Source organism: Mixophyes fleayi, chromosome 6, assembly GCF_038048845.1.
Source record: "Mixophyes fleayi isolate aMixFle1 chromosome 6, aMixFle1.hap1, whole genome shotgun sequence".
NCBI classification, from domain to species: domain Eukaryota; kingdom Metazoa; phylum Chordata; class Amphibia; order Anura; family Limnodynastidae; genus Mixophyes; species Mixophyes fleayi.
The window spans coordinates 120,564,568-120,578,098 of NC_134407.1; the positions used below are offsets into that span (position 1 = coordinate 120,564,568).

General features: G+C 40.8%; 1 protein-coding gene across 2 annotated transcripts in view; it reads right to left on the reverse strand.

The window, feature by feature from the left end:
• The window catches only part of SMTNL1 (smoothelin like 1), a 61,023-nt gene that overhangs the window by 20,243 nt on the left and 27,249 nt on the right, over positions 1 to 13,531 (reverse strand). For both annotated transcript variants that reach the window (XM_075217205.1, XM_075217206.1), the window contains exons 2-3: positions 10,807 to 10,959; positions 6,832 to 6,937 (exon numbers count right to left, since the gene is read on the reverse strand). In XM_075217205.1, the coding sequence (XP_075073306.1) occupies positions 6,832 to 6,937; positions 10,807 to 10,959 (259 nt within the window). The remainder of the gene's footprint in view (positions 1 to 6,831; positions 6,938 to 10,806; positions 10,960 to 13,531) is intronic.

Here is a 13,531-nt window from a genome sequence, read left to right on the forward strand (position 1 = left end):
ACATTCTAATGTAGTTGAGAACACTTTGGATATAGTGACTAACACAGATTTGTGAGCTATTGTATGTGGAGGTTAATAGATGTGTTAAACTTGGGCGGTATAGAAGCCAGCCAAAGAAAGGAGTTGCATGAGTAGCTCTCGCTTCATTATGCCCCAATAATTAATCATATTAGTTATTGGTAAACTTTGGCTTATTATTATTATTAGGATAGATAACACCCATCATTCCTACAACAATAGTAGGGAAGAGGTCAGGAAAGGAGAGACAGATTTCGGTGTCATTAGCGAAGAGTGGTATTGGAGGTGAATGAGTAAATAAGTTCACCAAGATAAGCGGTGGAAAGATAGGAAAACAGATGACCAAAAGCAAAACCTTATGGGATGCCAACAGATAGTGGAAGTATAGTGGAGGATGTGCCAGGGGTAGGGATGCTGAAGGAGCAGTTGGGTAGGTAAAACGTGAACCTGGAAAGAAATATTTTTAAAAAAGCCAATCGAGTGAAGGGTGTGTAGGAAAGTTAGAGGCAGTTGAAAATAGGGATGAGCGCGCTCGGATTTCTGAAATCCGAGCCCACCCGAACGTTGCGGATCCGAGTCGGATCCGAGACAGATCCGGGTATTGGCGCCAAATTCAAAAGTGAAACTGAGGCTCTGACTCATAATCCCGTTGTCGGATCTCGCGATACTCGGATCCTATAAATTCCCCGCTAGTCGCCGCCATCTTCACTCGGGCATTGATCAGGGTAGAGGGAGGGTGTGTTAGGTGGTCCTCTGTGCTGTTTAGTTCTGTGCTGTTTAGTTCTGTGCTGTTTAGTTCTGTGCTGTTTAGTTCTGTGCTGTTTAGTGCTGTGCTGTGCTGTGCTGTGCTGTGCTGTGCTGTGCTGTGCTGTGTTCTGCAGTATCAGTCCAGTGGTGCTGTGTGCTGTGCTCTGTCCTTCTGAGGTCAGTGGTGCTGCTGGGTCCTGTGCTGTGTCCTGTTCAGTCCAGTGGTGCTGTGTCCTGTGCTCTGTGCTTCTAAGGGCATAGTTATTTCCCCAATATTCCCCTGTGTTTAAAAAAATAAAAAAAAATTTTTTTTATAAAATACCAAAAACTACTTTAATATTTTTTAATTACCACAAAATTTTCACAACCAATCCTGCAGTATAAGCCCATTGGTACTGCAATATTACCAAGTTCACACATTCAGCAGTAAAAGTCCAGTGGTACTGCAATATTACAAAGTTTACACATTCTGCAGTATCAGTCCAGTGGTGCTGTGTCCTGTGCTCTGTCCTGCTGAGTTCCGTAGTGCTGCTGGGTCCTGTGCCGTGTCCTGTTCAGTCCAGTGGTGCTGTGTCCTGTGCTCTGTGCTTCTAAGGGCATAGTTATTTCCCCATTATTCCCAAGTTTGTAAAAAATAAAAAAAAAGTAAAAAAAAATAAAAAATTAAAAAAAAATAAAAAAATATAATAATTATAACCAAATTTGCAAAACCAATCCAGCATTATAAGTCCATTGGTACTGCAATATTACCAAGTTCACACATTCAGCAGTAAAAGTCCAGTGGTACTGCAATATTACAAAGTTTACACATTCTGCAGTATCAGTCCAGTGGTGCTGTGTCCTGTGCTCTGTCCTGCTGAGTTCCGTAGTGCTGCTGGGTCCTGTGCCGTGTCCTGTTCAGTCCAGTGGTGCTGTGTCCTGTGCTCTGTGCTTCTAAGGGCATAGTTATTTCCCCATTATTCCCAAGTTTGTAAAAAATAAAAAAAAAGTAAAAAAAAATAAAAAATTAAAAAAAAAAAAAATATATAATAATTATAACCAAATTTGCAAAACCAATCCAGCATTATAAGTCCATTGGTACTGCAATATTACCAAGTTCACACATTCTGCAGTATCTTGTGCTACATATAATGGAGACCAAAAATTTGGAGGATAAAGTAGGGAAAGATCAAGACCCACTTCCTCCTAATGCTGAAGCTGCTGCCACTAGTCATGACATAGACGATGAAATGCCATCAACGTCGTCTGGCAAGCACGATGCCCAATCTCCTAGTACAGGGCATGTAAAATCCAAAAAGCCCAAGTTCTCAAAAAACAGCAAAAAAAGAAACTTAAAATCATCTGAGGAGAAACGTAAAGTTGGCAATATGCCAATTACGACAAGTAGTGGCAAGGAACGGCTTAGGCCCTGTCCCGTGTTCATGACTAGTGGTCCAACTTCACCCAAGGATCAAAGCCCTCCCCCCCCCCCCTACAAAAAATTTAAGAGAGTTATGCTGTCAGCAACAACAACAAAACAGCAAAGAACTCTGCCTTCTAAACAGATGACATCACAAATCCCCAAGGCGAGTCCAAGGGTGTTGTTGGTTGTGAACCCTGACCTTCCCATCACTGTACGGGAAGAGGTGACTCCATCCAGCATTTGCAGCACGCCCTCTGCATATGCTGGAAGGATCACCCACAGTCCAGTTACAGATTTGGCTAATGAAGGTGTGAATGTTGTGCACTGGGAGGAGGATATTGATGTAGCTGGCGCTGAGGAGGATGTTGATGATTATGATGCAGACAGATACCAAATTGCATTTCTCAATTTCTATTTATATTCTAGATTATATAACGGCTGAAAAGTTTTCTGTTTTACTCCTAGTGGAGAGGGGATCTGATGCAGACAGATACCAAACTGCCTTTGTCCATTTCTTTGTATATTTGAATTGCTAGTTCTACAGTCTATGCAGGCTGCTTTATTTATATTCAACTACAAGTGTAGGGCGGGGGGGGGGGCATAGATAGCCACCAAAGTAACGTGGTCCATTTAATTTCACTTTCTAGCTCCACAGTCTGTGCAGCCTGCTTTTTTTTATCTTCAAAGTATTTATATTTACAAGCCTTGCAATCTAAATTAACTAGAGGTAGTGACGTGGTAGAACTCCAAAAGGCAGTTTGGAAGCCCCTGTACAAACTGGCTCTATTTTTTAACTGAGTTGTCCCCCCTCCAGTGTGTACTCGGAAAGAGTTTTTAGTGCAGCGGGGAACCTGGTCAGTGAGCGGCGAAGGAGGTTGCTTCCTCACAACGTTGAAAAAATGATGTTTATAAAAATGAATAATCAATTCCTCAATGAAGTACAGCACTGCCCTCCAGATACTACAGAGGGACCTGTGGTTGTGGAGTCCAGCGGGGACGAATTGATAATGTGTGATGAGGAGGAAGTAGACACTGTAGGGGGAGAGGAATCAGAGGTTGAGGATGAGGACGACATCTTGCCTCAGTAGAGCCTGTTTAGTCTGTACAGGGAGAGATGAATAGCTTTTTTGGTGTGGGGGCCCAAACAAACCAATCATTTCAGTCAAAGTTGTTTGGTAGGCCCTGTCGCTGAAATGATTGGTTTGTTAAAGTGTGCATGTCCTATTTCAACAGCAGACCTCTCAACTGCAGCTCATCCCTCCTCTGCGGGGATAATGTCTCCTGTGCTCTGACACGTCACTCTGTGTACTCTCAGCCTCAGGATCTGACACTACAGCTACCATGCCTCTTGTAGCAGCCCTCACTCCAGGGCCTCTTCCATGTGCAGTGTCCCCCTCTCTCTTGGGTTCACTATAGTGGCATGGAGTTCTCCCCCTCATCCAGGGCACACATTCCTTGCCCTGGCTCAGTCACCACGCTCAGACTTCCAGGCAATGCTGGGGGAGCCTGGGAGCTTCCACCCCAGGTCCCCAGCTACAACTCTCCTCTCCTGTGTCTTCTCTCTCTTTCTGACACTTGAAAGATCGTGCCTTTAAATGAAAAAGTCAGTCTTGATTGCACGACTATGTGCAAGTGCAACAGGGACATTTTTTTGGGTTTACAAAGTCAAACAGTAACACTACGACCCTGTCTGTCTGGGGTCTGTCAATGACGAATTGTCTGGAGCATGTTTTGAGTAGGTATTGTGGCCCCGGTATCAAATTGGGTACCGGGGCCACCCCACTATGCAGTCCAGATACTTGTTTGGTGGAATTCCGACACGTGGAGGGTTTTTTAATTATATTGTGGCCTCGGTACCAAATTGTGTACCGGGGCCACCACACTACGCAGTCAAGATAGATAGATGCGTATCATAGATAAAGTACATTCAGTGGTGTGGGGCAAATTGAAAAATATTCAAAATGCACTGACATTATCAAAAACAAGAGGTTGTCACACGCTAAAACTCCAACATGTATATGATGGAGAGGATGGAGGAGCAGCCGTATGTGTAGTGTAATGCAGACCTGTTGAAGGTTTTTTATATATTTTATTGTGGTGCCCAGTGCCCACTCCTCTACGCAGTCCAGGTACATTTATTGGTGCGAATCAAACAAGTTGATGGTTTTCTTATTATATATATTGTGGTGACCCACTCCTCTACGCAGTCCAGGTACATTTATTGGTGCGATTCATAAAAGTTCAGGGTTTTTAATATATTGTGGTGACCCACTCCTCTACGCAGTCCAGGTACATTTATTGGTGCGAATCAAACCAGTTGATGGTTTTCTTATTATATATATTGTGGTGACCCACTCCTCTACGCAGTCCAGGTACATTTATTGGTGCGATTCATAAAAGTTCAGGGTTTTTAATATATTGTGGTGACCCACTCCTCTACGCAGTCCAGGTACATTTATTGGTGCGAATCAAACAAGTTGATGGTTTTCTTATTATATATATTGTGGTGACCCACTCCTCTACGCAGTCCAGGTACATTTATTGGTGCGATTCATAAAAGTTCAGGGTTTTTAAGATATTGTGGTGACCCACTCCTCTACGCAGTCCAGGTACATTTATTGGTGCGAATCAAACAAGTTGATGGTTTTCTTATTATATATATTGTGGTGACCCACTCCTCTACGCAGTCCAGGTACATTTATTGGTGCGATTCATAAAAGTTCAGAGTTTTTAATATATTGTGGTGACCCACTCCTCTACGCAGTCCAGGTACATTTATTGGTGCGAATCAAACCAGTTGATGGTTTTCTTATTATATATATTGTGGTGACCCACTCCTCTACGCAGTCCAGGTACATTTATTGGTGCGATTCATAAAAGTTCAGGGTTTTTAATATATTGTGGTGACCCACTCCTCTACGCAGTCCAGGTACAATTATTGGTGCGAATCATAAAAGTTCAGGGTTTTTAATATATATTGTGGTGACCCACTCCTCTACGCAGTCCAGAAAGATACCTTGTTGCAACGTTTTGGACTAATAACTATATTGTGAGGTGTTCAGAATACACTGTAAATTCGTGGAAATGCTTGTTATTGAATGTTATTGAGGTTAATAATAGCCTAGGAGTGAAAATAAGCCCAAAAACTTGATTTTTAAACTTTTTATGTTTTTTTCAAAAAAAATCCGAATCCAATACCTTAAATCCGAACCGAGACCTTTCGTCAAGTGTTTTGCGAGACAAATCCGAACCTCAAAAATAACGAAAATCCGGATCCAAAACACAAAACACGAGACCTCAAAAGTCGCCGGTGCACATCCCTAGTTGAAAATGCAGTTGTACACAAGTTGGTCAAGTAGTTTGGAGGAGAGTAATAGGGCGGTAGATGGAGAGAGAGACTGGGTCAAAAGTGTTACTATATGGAGCTCCGTCTCCCTTGCCTATGTTGCTATGTCAACCGCAGCATGATTCCCGGTGGTCTAATGGAGGCGGAAGTGAGGCAGAGGGACTATGTCCGAATTGTGCTACTGCGCATGCTTTAAAACCCCAGAGAACTGGAAGTTTGGCTTCACGCAGTGAGTTGTTGCTGTAGAAAGAGGACGTTAGATTAGGGTAGGGCAGGTTTGTTATAGGAAAGATTAGTCGTTTTAGTGAAAATTAGTGGATAGGGTTGAGAGTATTTAGGTGTCACTCTGTGCATATGGATTTGATTGTGGGTTGTAGCATGAGATAAGTTTGACGTTGAAATAAAGGAGGTTGCAGTCAGAGAACAAGAAGGCCAAGTTAGAGAAACTAGAGATGGAGTAGAAGTGGGAGAAGTAAAGATCAGGGAAATATCCAATTTACTGGTAGGTAGAGACCTAAGCTGGAATTAATCAAAAGAAGTTTTGTTGGCGGGGATGTCAATGGGGAGGTTGAAACCATATAGTATAACAGGTAGGTCAGATATAAGTGAGCCAGGGAGCAAAGTGGTCAAGGAATTGGAATATGGTGAGGGGAACAAGAAATGACTGCAACATGAATATGAAGTGGAGAAAAAACCTTTTGTATGTAGCTTTCCGTTGATTTAGATTTTTGGTGTGGAATTACTTATGCAGGACGATACTGTACAGATCTCAGAGTATCACCCTACACACCGTATGTGATTTTTCCAACACTGTGCAGGTGTTAAGCTGTCCACACTTCCACTGCCAAGCAGCTGAAACTGGCCAATTAAGCAACACCTGTAGATTGACAATTGTCATATATTTGGGCTTTTTGTGAGTGGGGTTAATAAATGGATTGCAGTACATTCACAGAGCAGCAGGATTTTCCACCAATTATCATGTCAGAACCCATCACATTTTGATCAGCCCTGTTGTCAGACATTGTGGACAAATTTTATCTGTCCAAAATGCATTGATTGGTGGACATTTTGGATCTGTTAACTCTGGTGGGGGGATAAAGGGATGGAGGGTTAGAAGCAATTAACTCACGACAATTACCATCTCTCATACCAATGAAAACAAATTTATCTTATCTTCCATGACTAAAGCACTCACTAAAGCAACTAACCATTCTGCCTTGGTAAGCCCACACAAGCTTTTCACTTTTTTATTTTGACTGTAATTGTCATTAATCTGATCACAATTGATTGTAGCAGAAATACTTTTCCAAATTCTCACCTCGCGCCCCCGAGTCTTTGCCCTGCACCACTCTAGCAGCATATTCTTCACAGCACCTGCACCACAGCTTGTCGATCTTTGCACACGAATCCCAGAAGTGGCCACCCTGCAAGAAACCTTACATCACTTGACAACCTATTTCTGTACTCACCATTAAAGATTTATTTAAAAATAATAATACATTTCAAATAGTAGAATCAAAGAAAAAAAAAATCAGAAAAACCCACAATAGATCAAATGCATGATAGATTTATGTGTTTAGCCAGATTAAGACTCCATTGAGCCATAGGCAACATACTGTTTTGAACCCCCTTCACCCCCTTCTTTTTTTTCATTTTATTTAATTTTTAAAAAGCAAAACATAAAAACATGTCAGGGTAATCCAGGCTCTTCACTGCTCACTGGTCCCTAGGTGGGAGGCTATGTAGCTTAATGGATGGCTATGCTTACAATTGTGCCAGTTGTTAACAGAGTTTTGGGTACTTACCAGTCCAGGAGAGCTCCCCCTCTAATTGATTCTTCTATTATTTGTCAAAGGTAGTTGTCTTAGATAAAAATCCATTTCCTTTACTAGAACCACTAGTTTTTTACACCCATGAGGACCACATTTCTCTTTGCTGCCCTTTCAATTTGTGTTAATAATTGAATTTCAGTACACATACATATGGGGCCTGATTCACCAACTTGCGTGCACATAACTTGAGCATAGTTCTAACCGTATTCAAATCGAAGAGTATGCTCTGCCTAAACGGTACTTGCTTTAAGTAGACAGACAGAACAGACTGCAGTGTACACACAAGCATATATGCCATATAAGGTCACATCAACATACAAAAAAATTATATTATAAAATAAATGAACAACTCTTAACAATATAATCATTAATACAAATATGGATTTAAAAGAAAAATTCAATATTTGTTCAACAATTAATACATAAATAAAGATGCTTTTAATGAGTACTGTACATTTAATGAATTTTTATAGTCTATCTCAGTGGATCCCAAACTTTTTCAGTTCGAGGCACCCTTAGGGTCTCCATAATTTTTTCAAAGCACCCCTAAGCCAAAATAGTTACCAAGTAGTCCCCTGCTTTGCTTACCACCGGCCTTGGTCGCGGCACCCCTGTGAGATCGGCGCGGCACCCCAGGGAACCGCGGCACCCAGTTTGGGAACCACTGGTCTATCTTATTTGCATAACATGTACTGTGCTATCTAGTGGCACACAAACATGTATTTTTTAAAACAAAGACTATGCCATGTCATTCATCACTATCAGTCGGCACTTTTACCTGCTCTGTAGTTGGTGCAAATGATACAGTGAAATTGTACTTACGAGAAACCTTAGGCATGAATCAACCACATCTGAGGTGGAACGCCCTGAGCACGCCCTTACTGTACATGACCTACGTTAGTCCACCTCTTCCTTCCCCCGTTCTGCCTGTCAAGTTGTAGGCTGTCATAAGTGTCATTTGCATTCGTACATGAATTGATGTAAGAGAGAGAGGGGAGGAGACCATATTTATCCAATTGAAAAACACTCACTTAATCGCAAAAGGAATTGCTTATAGGAATATAATGTCATGATTTTTTTTTTCTCCTTCTACTTGTTCAATAGGAAGTTCCTTTTATTCAGAAGAACTCTGACCCAACAACTACTCTTTTTTGGTGGTATTAAGTTGGAGTTCTTCTGAATAAGAAGCTCTTCTAATTGAACAAGTAAAAGGAGAAAAAAATTAAAGAAATTAGATTCCAATGAGCATTCCCTCTGAATGATGTTAGTAGTTTTCAATTGGATAATATGTTTCCATATAAAGCTATACTTCAGTATATACCATCTTTTCACTCTCTTGGAGAAAAAATGTGTTTATACTGTGAATATGTATATACATACATTTATAAGGTAAAGTTGGCTCCTTGCGTATCTATAGATATCTTTTGTCTCTTGTCTCTGAGTGGTTGTTGTGAAGATACCTGGTTTAATGTAACCCACTGTGCCGCACGGGTGGCCTACTGGGAACTTATCCAAGGTTCAAATTCACCCAGGCAAATATCCAAAATAAAATAAATACATTTATTTAACAAAATGGTAGCACCAAACAGCAATAAACATCTTTAAATAATAACCTGCAACAAATAACACCACAGTCCGCACAGGCAACATACAGGGTATAATAAAAACACCTCACCAGTATCCTAGTCACTCTCAGGGACTGCTGTCTATCCATCTAAGCTTCTCCCCCTCTCTCCTTTAAGGCTACCAGCAAAGGCAGTGGTCCTGAGTCACTGTCACTCAGCTTTTGGCAGACACACAGCTCCCCAAGACCTGGACAGGTAGATCAGGGCAAAGGCAGTACTCCAGGGACCGATTGTCCCTTTCCTATCTGGGCAGAGATCTGGATCTCAATGCCAGCCTAACTTCAGCTATCACTGGGTAGTGAATGCCAATTTGCTGTTCTTTGGAGTTGGTATTTAAAGACAGAAATTACCTTCCTTGGAGTTCCAGGACCTGTCTGATTGGTCCTTTTCTGTGTTTACCTTTTCACAGATAGCAGATAATTTGCTCTAGATACAATTAGAGACAGGTATTGCTCTGTGGCTATACAGCAGAAGTTTTTTTAAACTAGTAAGGATACAATTCAGATACATTACATTTAAATATATAATGTAGTCATCTATCTGTTGACCTTTTCCCTATGCTAACACACACAGACACACAGCTAAACAAAGACAAGAGACCTCCTGTGTAATGTACATTTATACAGGACTGGTGGACAATAATCATTTTGCCTAGGCTGAAACAATGGACTAGTTTGCAAGATAAGAAAGCCATGCTGGCAGACATTTTAACTACTTACAAATAGAAAATATACAAGTATAAATATGACTGACAAATATGGGGAACAAGAGGGCTAGAAAAAGTATTTTTTTATAGTCCACAGTTTGTGAGAAACGAGGTGCAGACTGGTTGAGGTGATAATAATACCTCGTTTCACCACAGTTGGCCACACCTCATCTAGGTTAATTACATCCTTTGGAAAAGTAAACTATGTTAAAGCCCTTTCCATCATTGCTTCAGCAAAGTAAATTTTATATTTCTGGTTATAAAATACCAACATCTTTATCCATATGTCAGCATATGTGACCATATGTTAGCATTAAAGGACCACTAAACAAAAAAAAATACAGATATGGAACAATGAGGTAATATTCATTTTTCAATGTTAAGTTGACATTATTATAAAAAATAAACAATTACCTCCACACCAAATTACACTTCTAAAGCTCCTCCCACATTTTAGGATAGTGACAGAATGAGGTCACATGCAGGTAAAAAAATCTAAGAATACATTCATTTTCAATAATGTGAAATAACTGGCTCTGTCCCAGTGTATGAATCAACCGAGTCACACAGTGCATCTCTGCACAGCAATTCTACAAAGCTGTCACTAAAACTCTGCCTACTCAGCTAGAGAAGAACCTCCCTACTAACATGGCAATCCGCCCCCTCCATTCAATGCCGCGAATTTTGGCTTTCCTATAGGTGGGGCAGGGCTATGGTGACGCCAAATGTCACCACGCCCTCCTCCTAGCCCATGTCACATGACCTCTCCCCCGGAGACATCTTAAAAGTGAGCATGTATGCTTGAAGGTGGTTTTTCATGAATTCTGAAAGTATTGACAGAGACTGTGAAGGCTGTAAGGTGCTGGCTTATTTGCTATGAGTTATTGTTCACTGCTTTTATGTCCTACACCCTGAGCAATACTAGACAGACAGAGACTCATTCCTAAAAAATGATTTGCTAAGTGGCTGAATAAAATGTCTCCCTAAATCCACCTGCTTGTAAATAGACATGTGTTACATCTGCTCTGTCATATATGCTGTAAATGAGACAGGTTTCTGTTTGTAGCTGAAGAAAAAATGCTCAAATTACCTTTGAACACTTCAGTGGCCTCTGGATTATAGTTACTCACCCTCCAAACTTTTCTGCAATGTCTTTCTTTGTGGCTCTCCCATATGATTTTGGCACAGTTCTAGCCTGGGGCAGTTCAGCTTTGCGTTCATGATGTTGCTTTTCACGAGTAGCCTCTTTACTGGAAGTAGGAGTGATGTCTTCCTTTACAGCACTAACAATAAGATTAAAAAAAAGAGCAGATTAGCAATGTGGAATATTGCATAGCCTCAGTATTTAGAGTTGTGTTTTAAATGAGGAATTAAACGATAAAAAATAATGTGATTTTAAATGAAGTTTTTAAAACAGATGAATGCTAATGTCAACATTTTTATATAATAAATTCATTAACATTTAAAGACATTAAACAAAATGTTATTAGTTGCCATTTACTAGACAAAGCCACAAACAGGTTAGTTTAGTTCGGTCATTTTTAAAACCACAATCTTAAAATTGGTATATAGAAACATAGAGTTTGACAGCAGATAAGAACCACTTGGCCATCTAGTCTGCACATTTTCTAACCTATGAAAACCTCTAACCCTATTTGATCCTTAGTTCTTTTGTAAGGATATCCTCTCATATTTGCCAACTCCCGATGTCCAAAATGGGTGAGGTCCACCAAAAAGAGGGAGCAGTCTTGCATTAAATCGATGTGGCTTGGGGTGACCGGGGGAATGGCCTGAACTATGCCGTTTCTTCTACTGGGAATTTTGAGGATGTAATCCTGGCCCAATTCAGTTTTAATTAGAAGTTTATATAGATAGTAGTTGGAGAGCACATTACACACTTCGCCAGTGGTTTTACAGATTAAACACCTATACATGGATATGTTGATTTTGGCATAGTTCTAGCCTGGGGCAATTCAGCTTTGTGTTCATGATGTTCCTTTTCACGAGTAGCCTTTTAACAGGGAAGTAGGTGTGATGTATCAACATATCCAAAACAGAGCTTATTATCTTCCCTCCTGCCAGAGTCTCCACTTCCCCTCAAATCTCCCTCACTGTTAATAACACCACAGTTTCCTCAGTCTCGCAAGCCTGCTGCCTTGGTGTCACACATGACTCTGCCCTCTGCTTTATTCCTTACATCCAGACTCTCTCCCAGTCCTGTTGATTCCACCTGAAAAACATTGCCAGAATTAGGGATGAGCGCACTCGGATTTATGAAATCCGAGCCCACCCGAACGTTGCGGATCCGAGTCGGATCCGAGACAGATCCGGGTATTGGCGCCAAATTCAAATGTGAAACTGAGGCTCTGACTCATAATCCCGTTGTCGGATCTCGCGATACTCGGATCCTATAAATTCCCCGCTAGTCGCCGCCATCTTCACTCGGGCATTGATCAGGGTAGAGGGAGGGTGTGTTAGGTGGTCCTCTGTGCTGTTTAGTTCTGTGCTGTGCTGTGCTGTGCTGTGCTGTGTTCTGCAGTATCAGTCCAGTGGTGCTGTGTGCTGTGCTCTGTCCTTCTGAGGTCAGTGGTGCTGCTGGGTCCTGTGCTGTGTCCTGTTCAGTCCAGTGGTGCTGTGTCCTGTGCTCTGTGCTTCTAAGGGCATAGTTATTTCCCCAATATTCCCCTGTGTTTAAAAAAATAAAAAAAAGTTTTTTAAAAAAATACCAAAAACTACTTTAATTTTTTTTAATTACCACAAAATTTGCACAACCAATCCTGCAGTATAAGCCCATTGGTACTGCAATATTACCAAGTTCACACATTCAGCAGTAAAAGTCCAGTGGTACTGCAATATTACAAAGTTTACACATTCTGCAGTATCAGTCCAGTGGTGCTGTGTCCTGTGCTCTGTCCTGCTGAGTTCCGTAGTGCTGCTGGGTCCTGTGCCGTGTCCTGTTCAGTCCAGTGGTGCTGTGTCCTGTGCTCTGTGCTTCTAAGGGCATAGTTATTTCCCCATTATTCCCAAGTTTTTAAAAAATAAAAAAAAAGTAAAAAAAAATAAAAAATTAAAAATTAAAAAAAATATATATAATTATAACCAAATTTGCAAAACCAATCCAGCAGTATAAGTCCATTGGTACTGCAATATTACAAAGTTCACACATTCTGCAGTATCAGTCCAGTGGTGCTGTGTCCTGTGCTCTGTCCTGCTGAGTTCCGTAGTGCTGCTGGGTCCTGTGCCGTGTCCTGTTCAGTCCAGTGGTGCTGTGTCCTGTGCTCTGTGCTTCTAAGGGCATAGTTATTTCCCCATTATTCCCAAGTTTTTAAAAAATAAAAAAAAAGTAAAAAAAAATAAAAAATAAAAAATTAAAAAAAATATATATAATTATAACCAAATTTGCAAAACCAATCCAGCAGTATAAGTCCATTGGTACTGCAATATTACAAAGTTCACACATTCTGCAGTATCAGTCCAGTGGTGCTGTGTCCTGTGCTCTGTCCTGCTGAGTTCCGTAGTGCTGCTGGGTCCTGTGCCGTGTCCTGTTCAGTCCAGTGGTGCTGTGTCCTGTGCTCTGTGCTTCTAAGGGCATAGTTATTTCCCCATTATTCCCAAGTTTTTAAAAAATAAAAAAAAAGTAAAAAAAAATAAAAAATTAAAAAAAAATAAATAAATATATAATTATAACCAAATTTGCAAAACCAATCCAGCAGTATAAGTCCATTGGTACTGCAATATTACCAAGTTCACACATTCTGCAGTATCTTGTGCTACATATAATGGAGACCAAAAATTTGGAGGATAAAGTAGGGAAAGATCAAGACCCACTTCCTCCTAATGCTGAAGCTGCTGCCA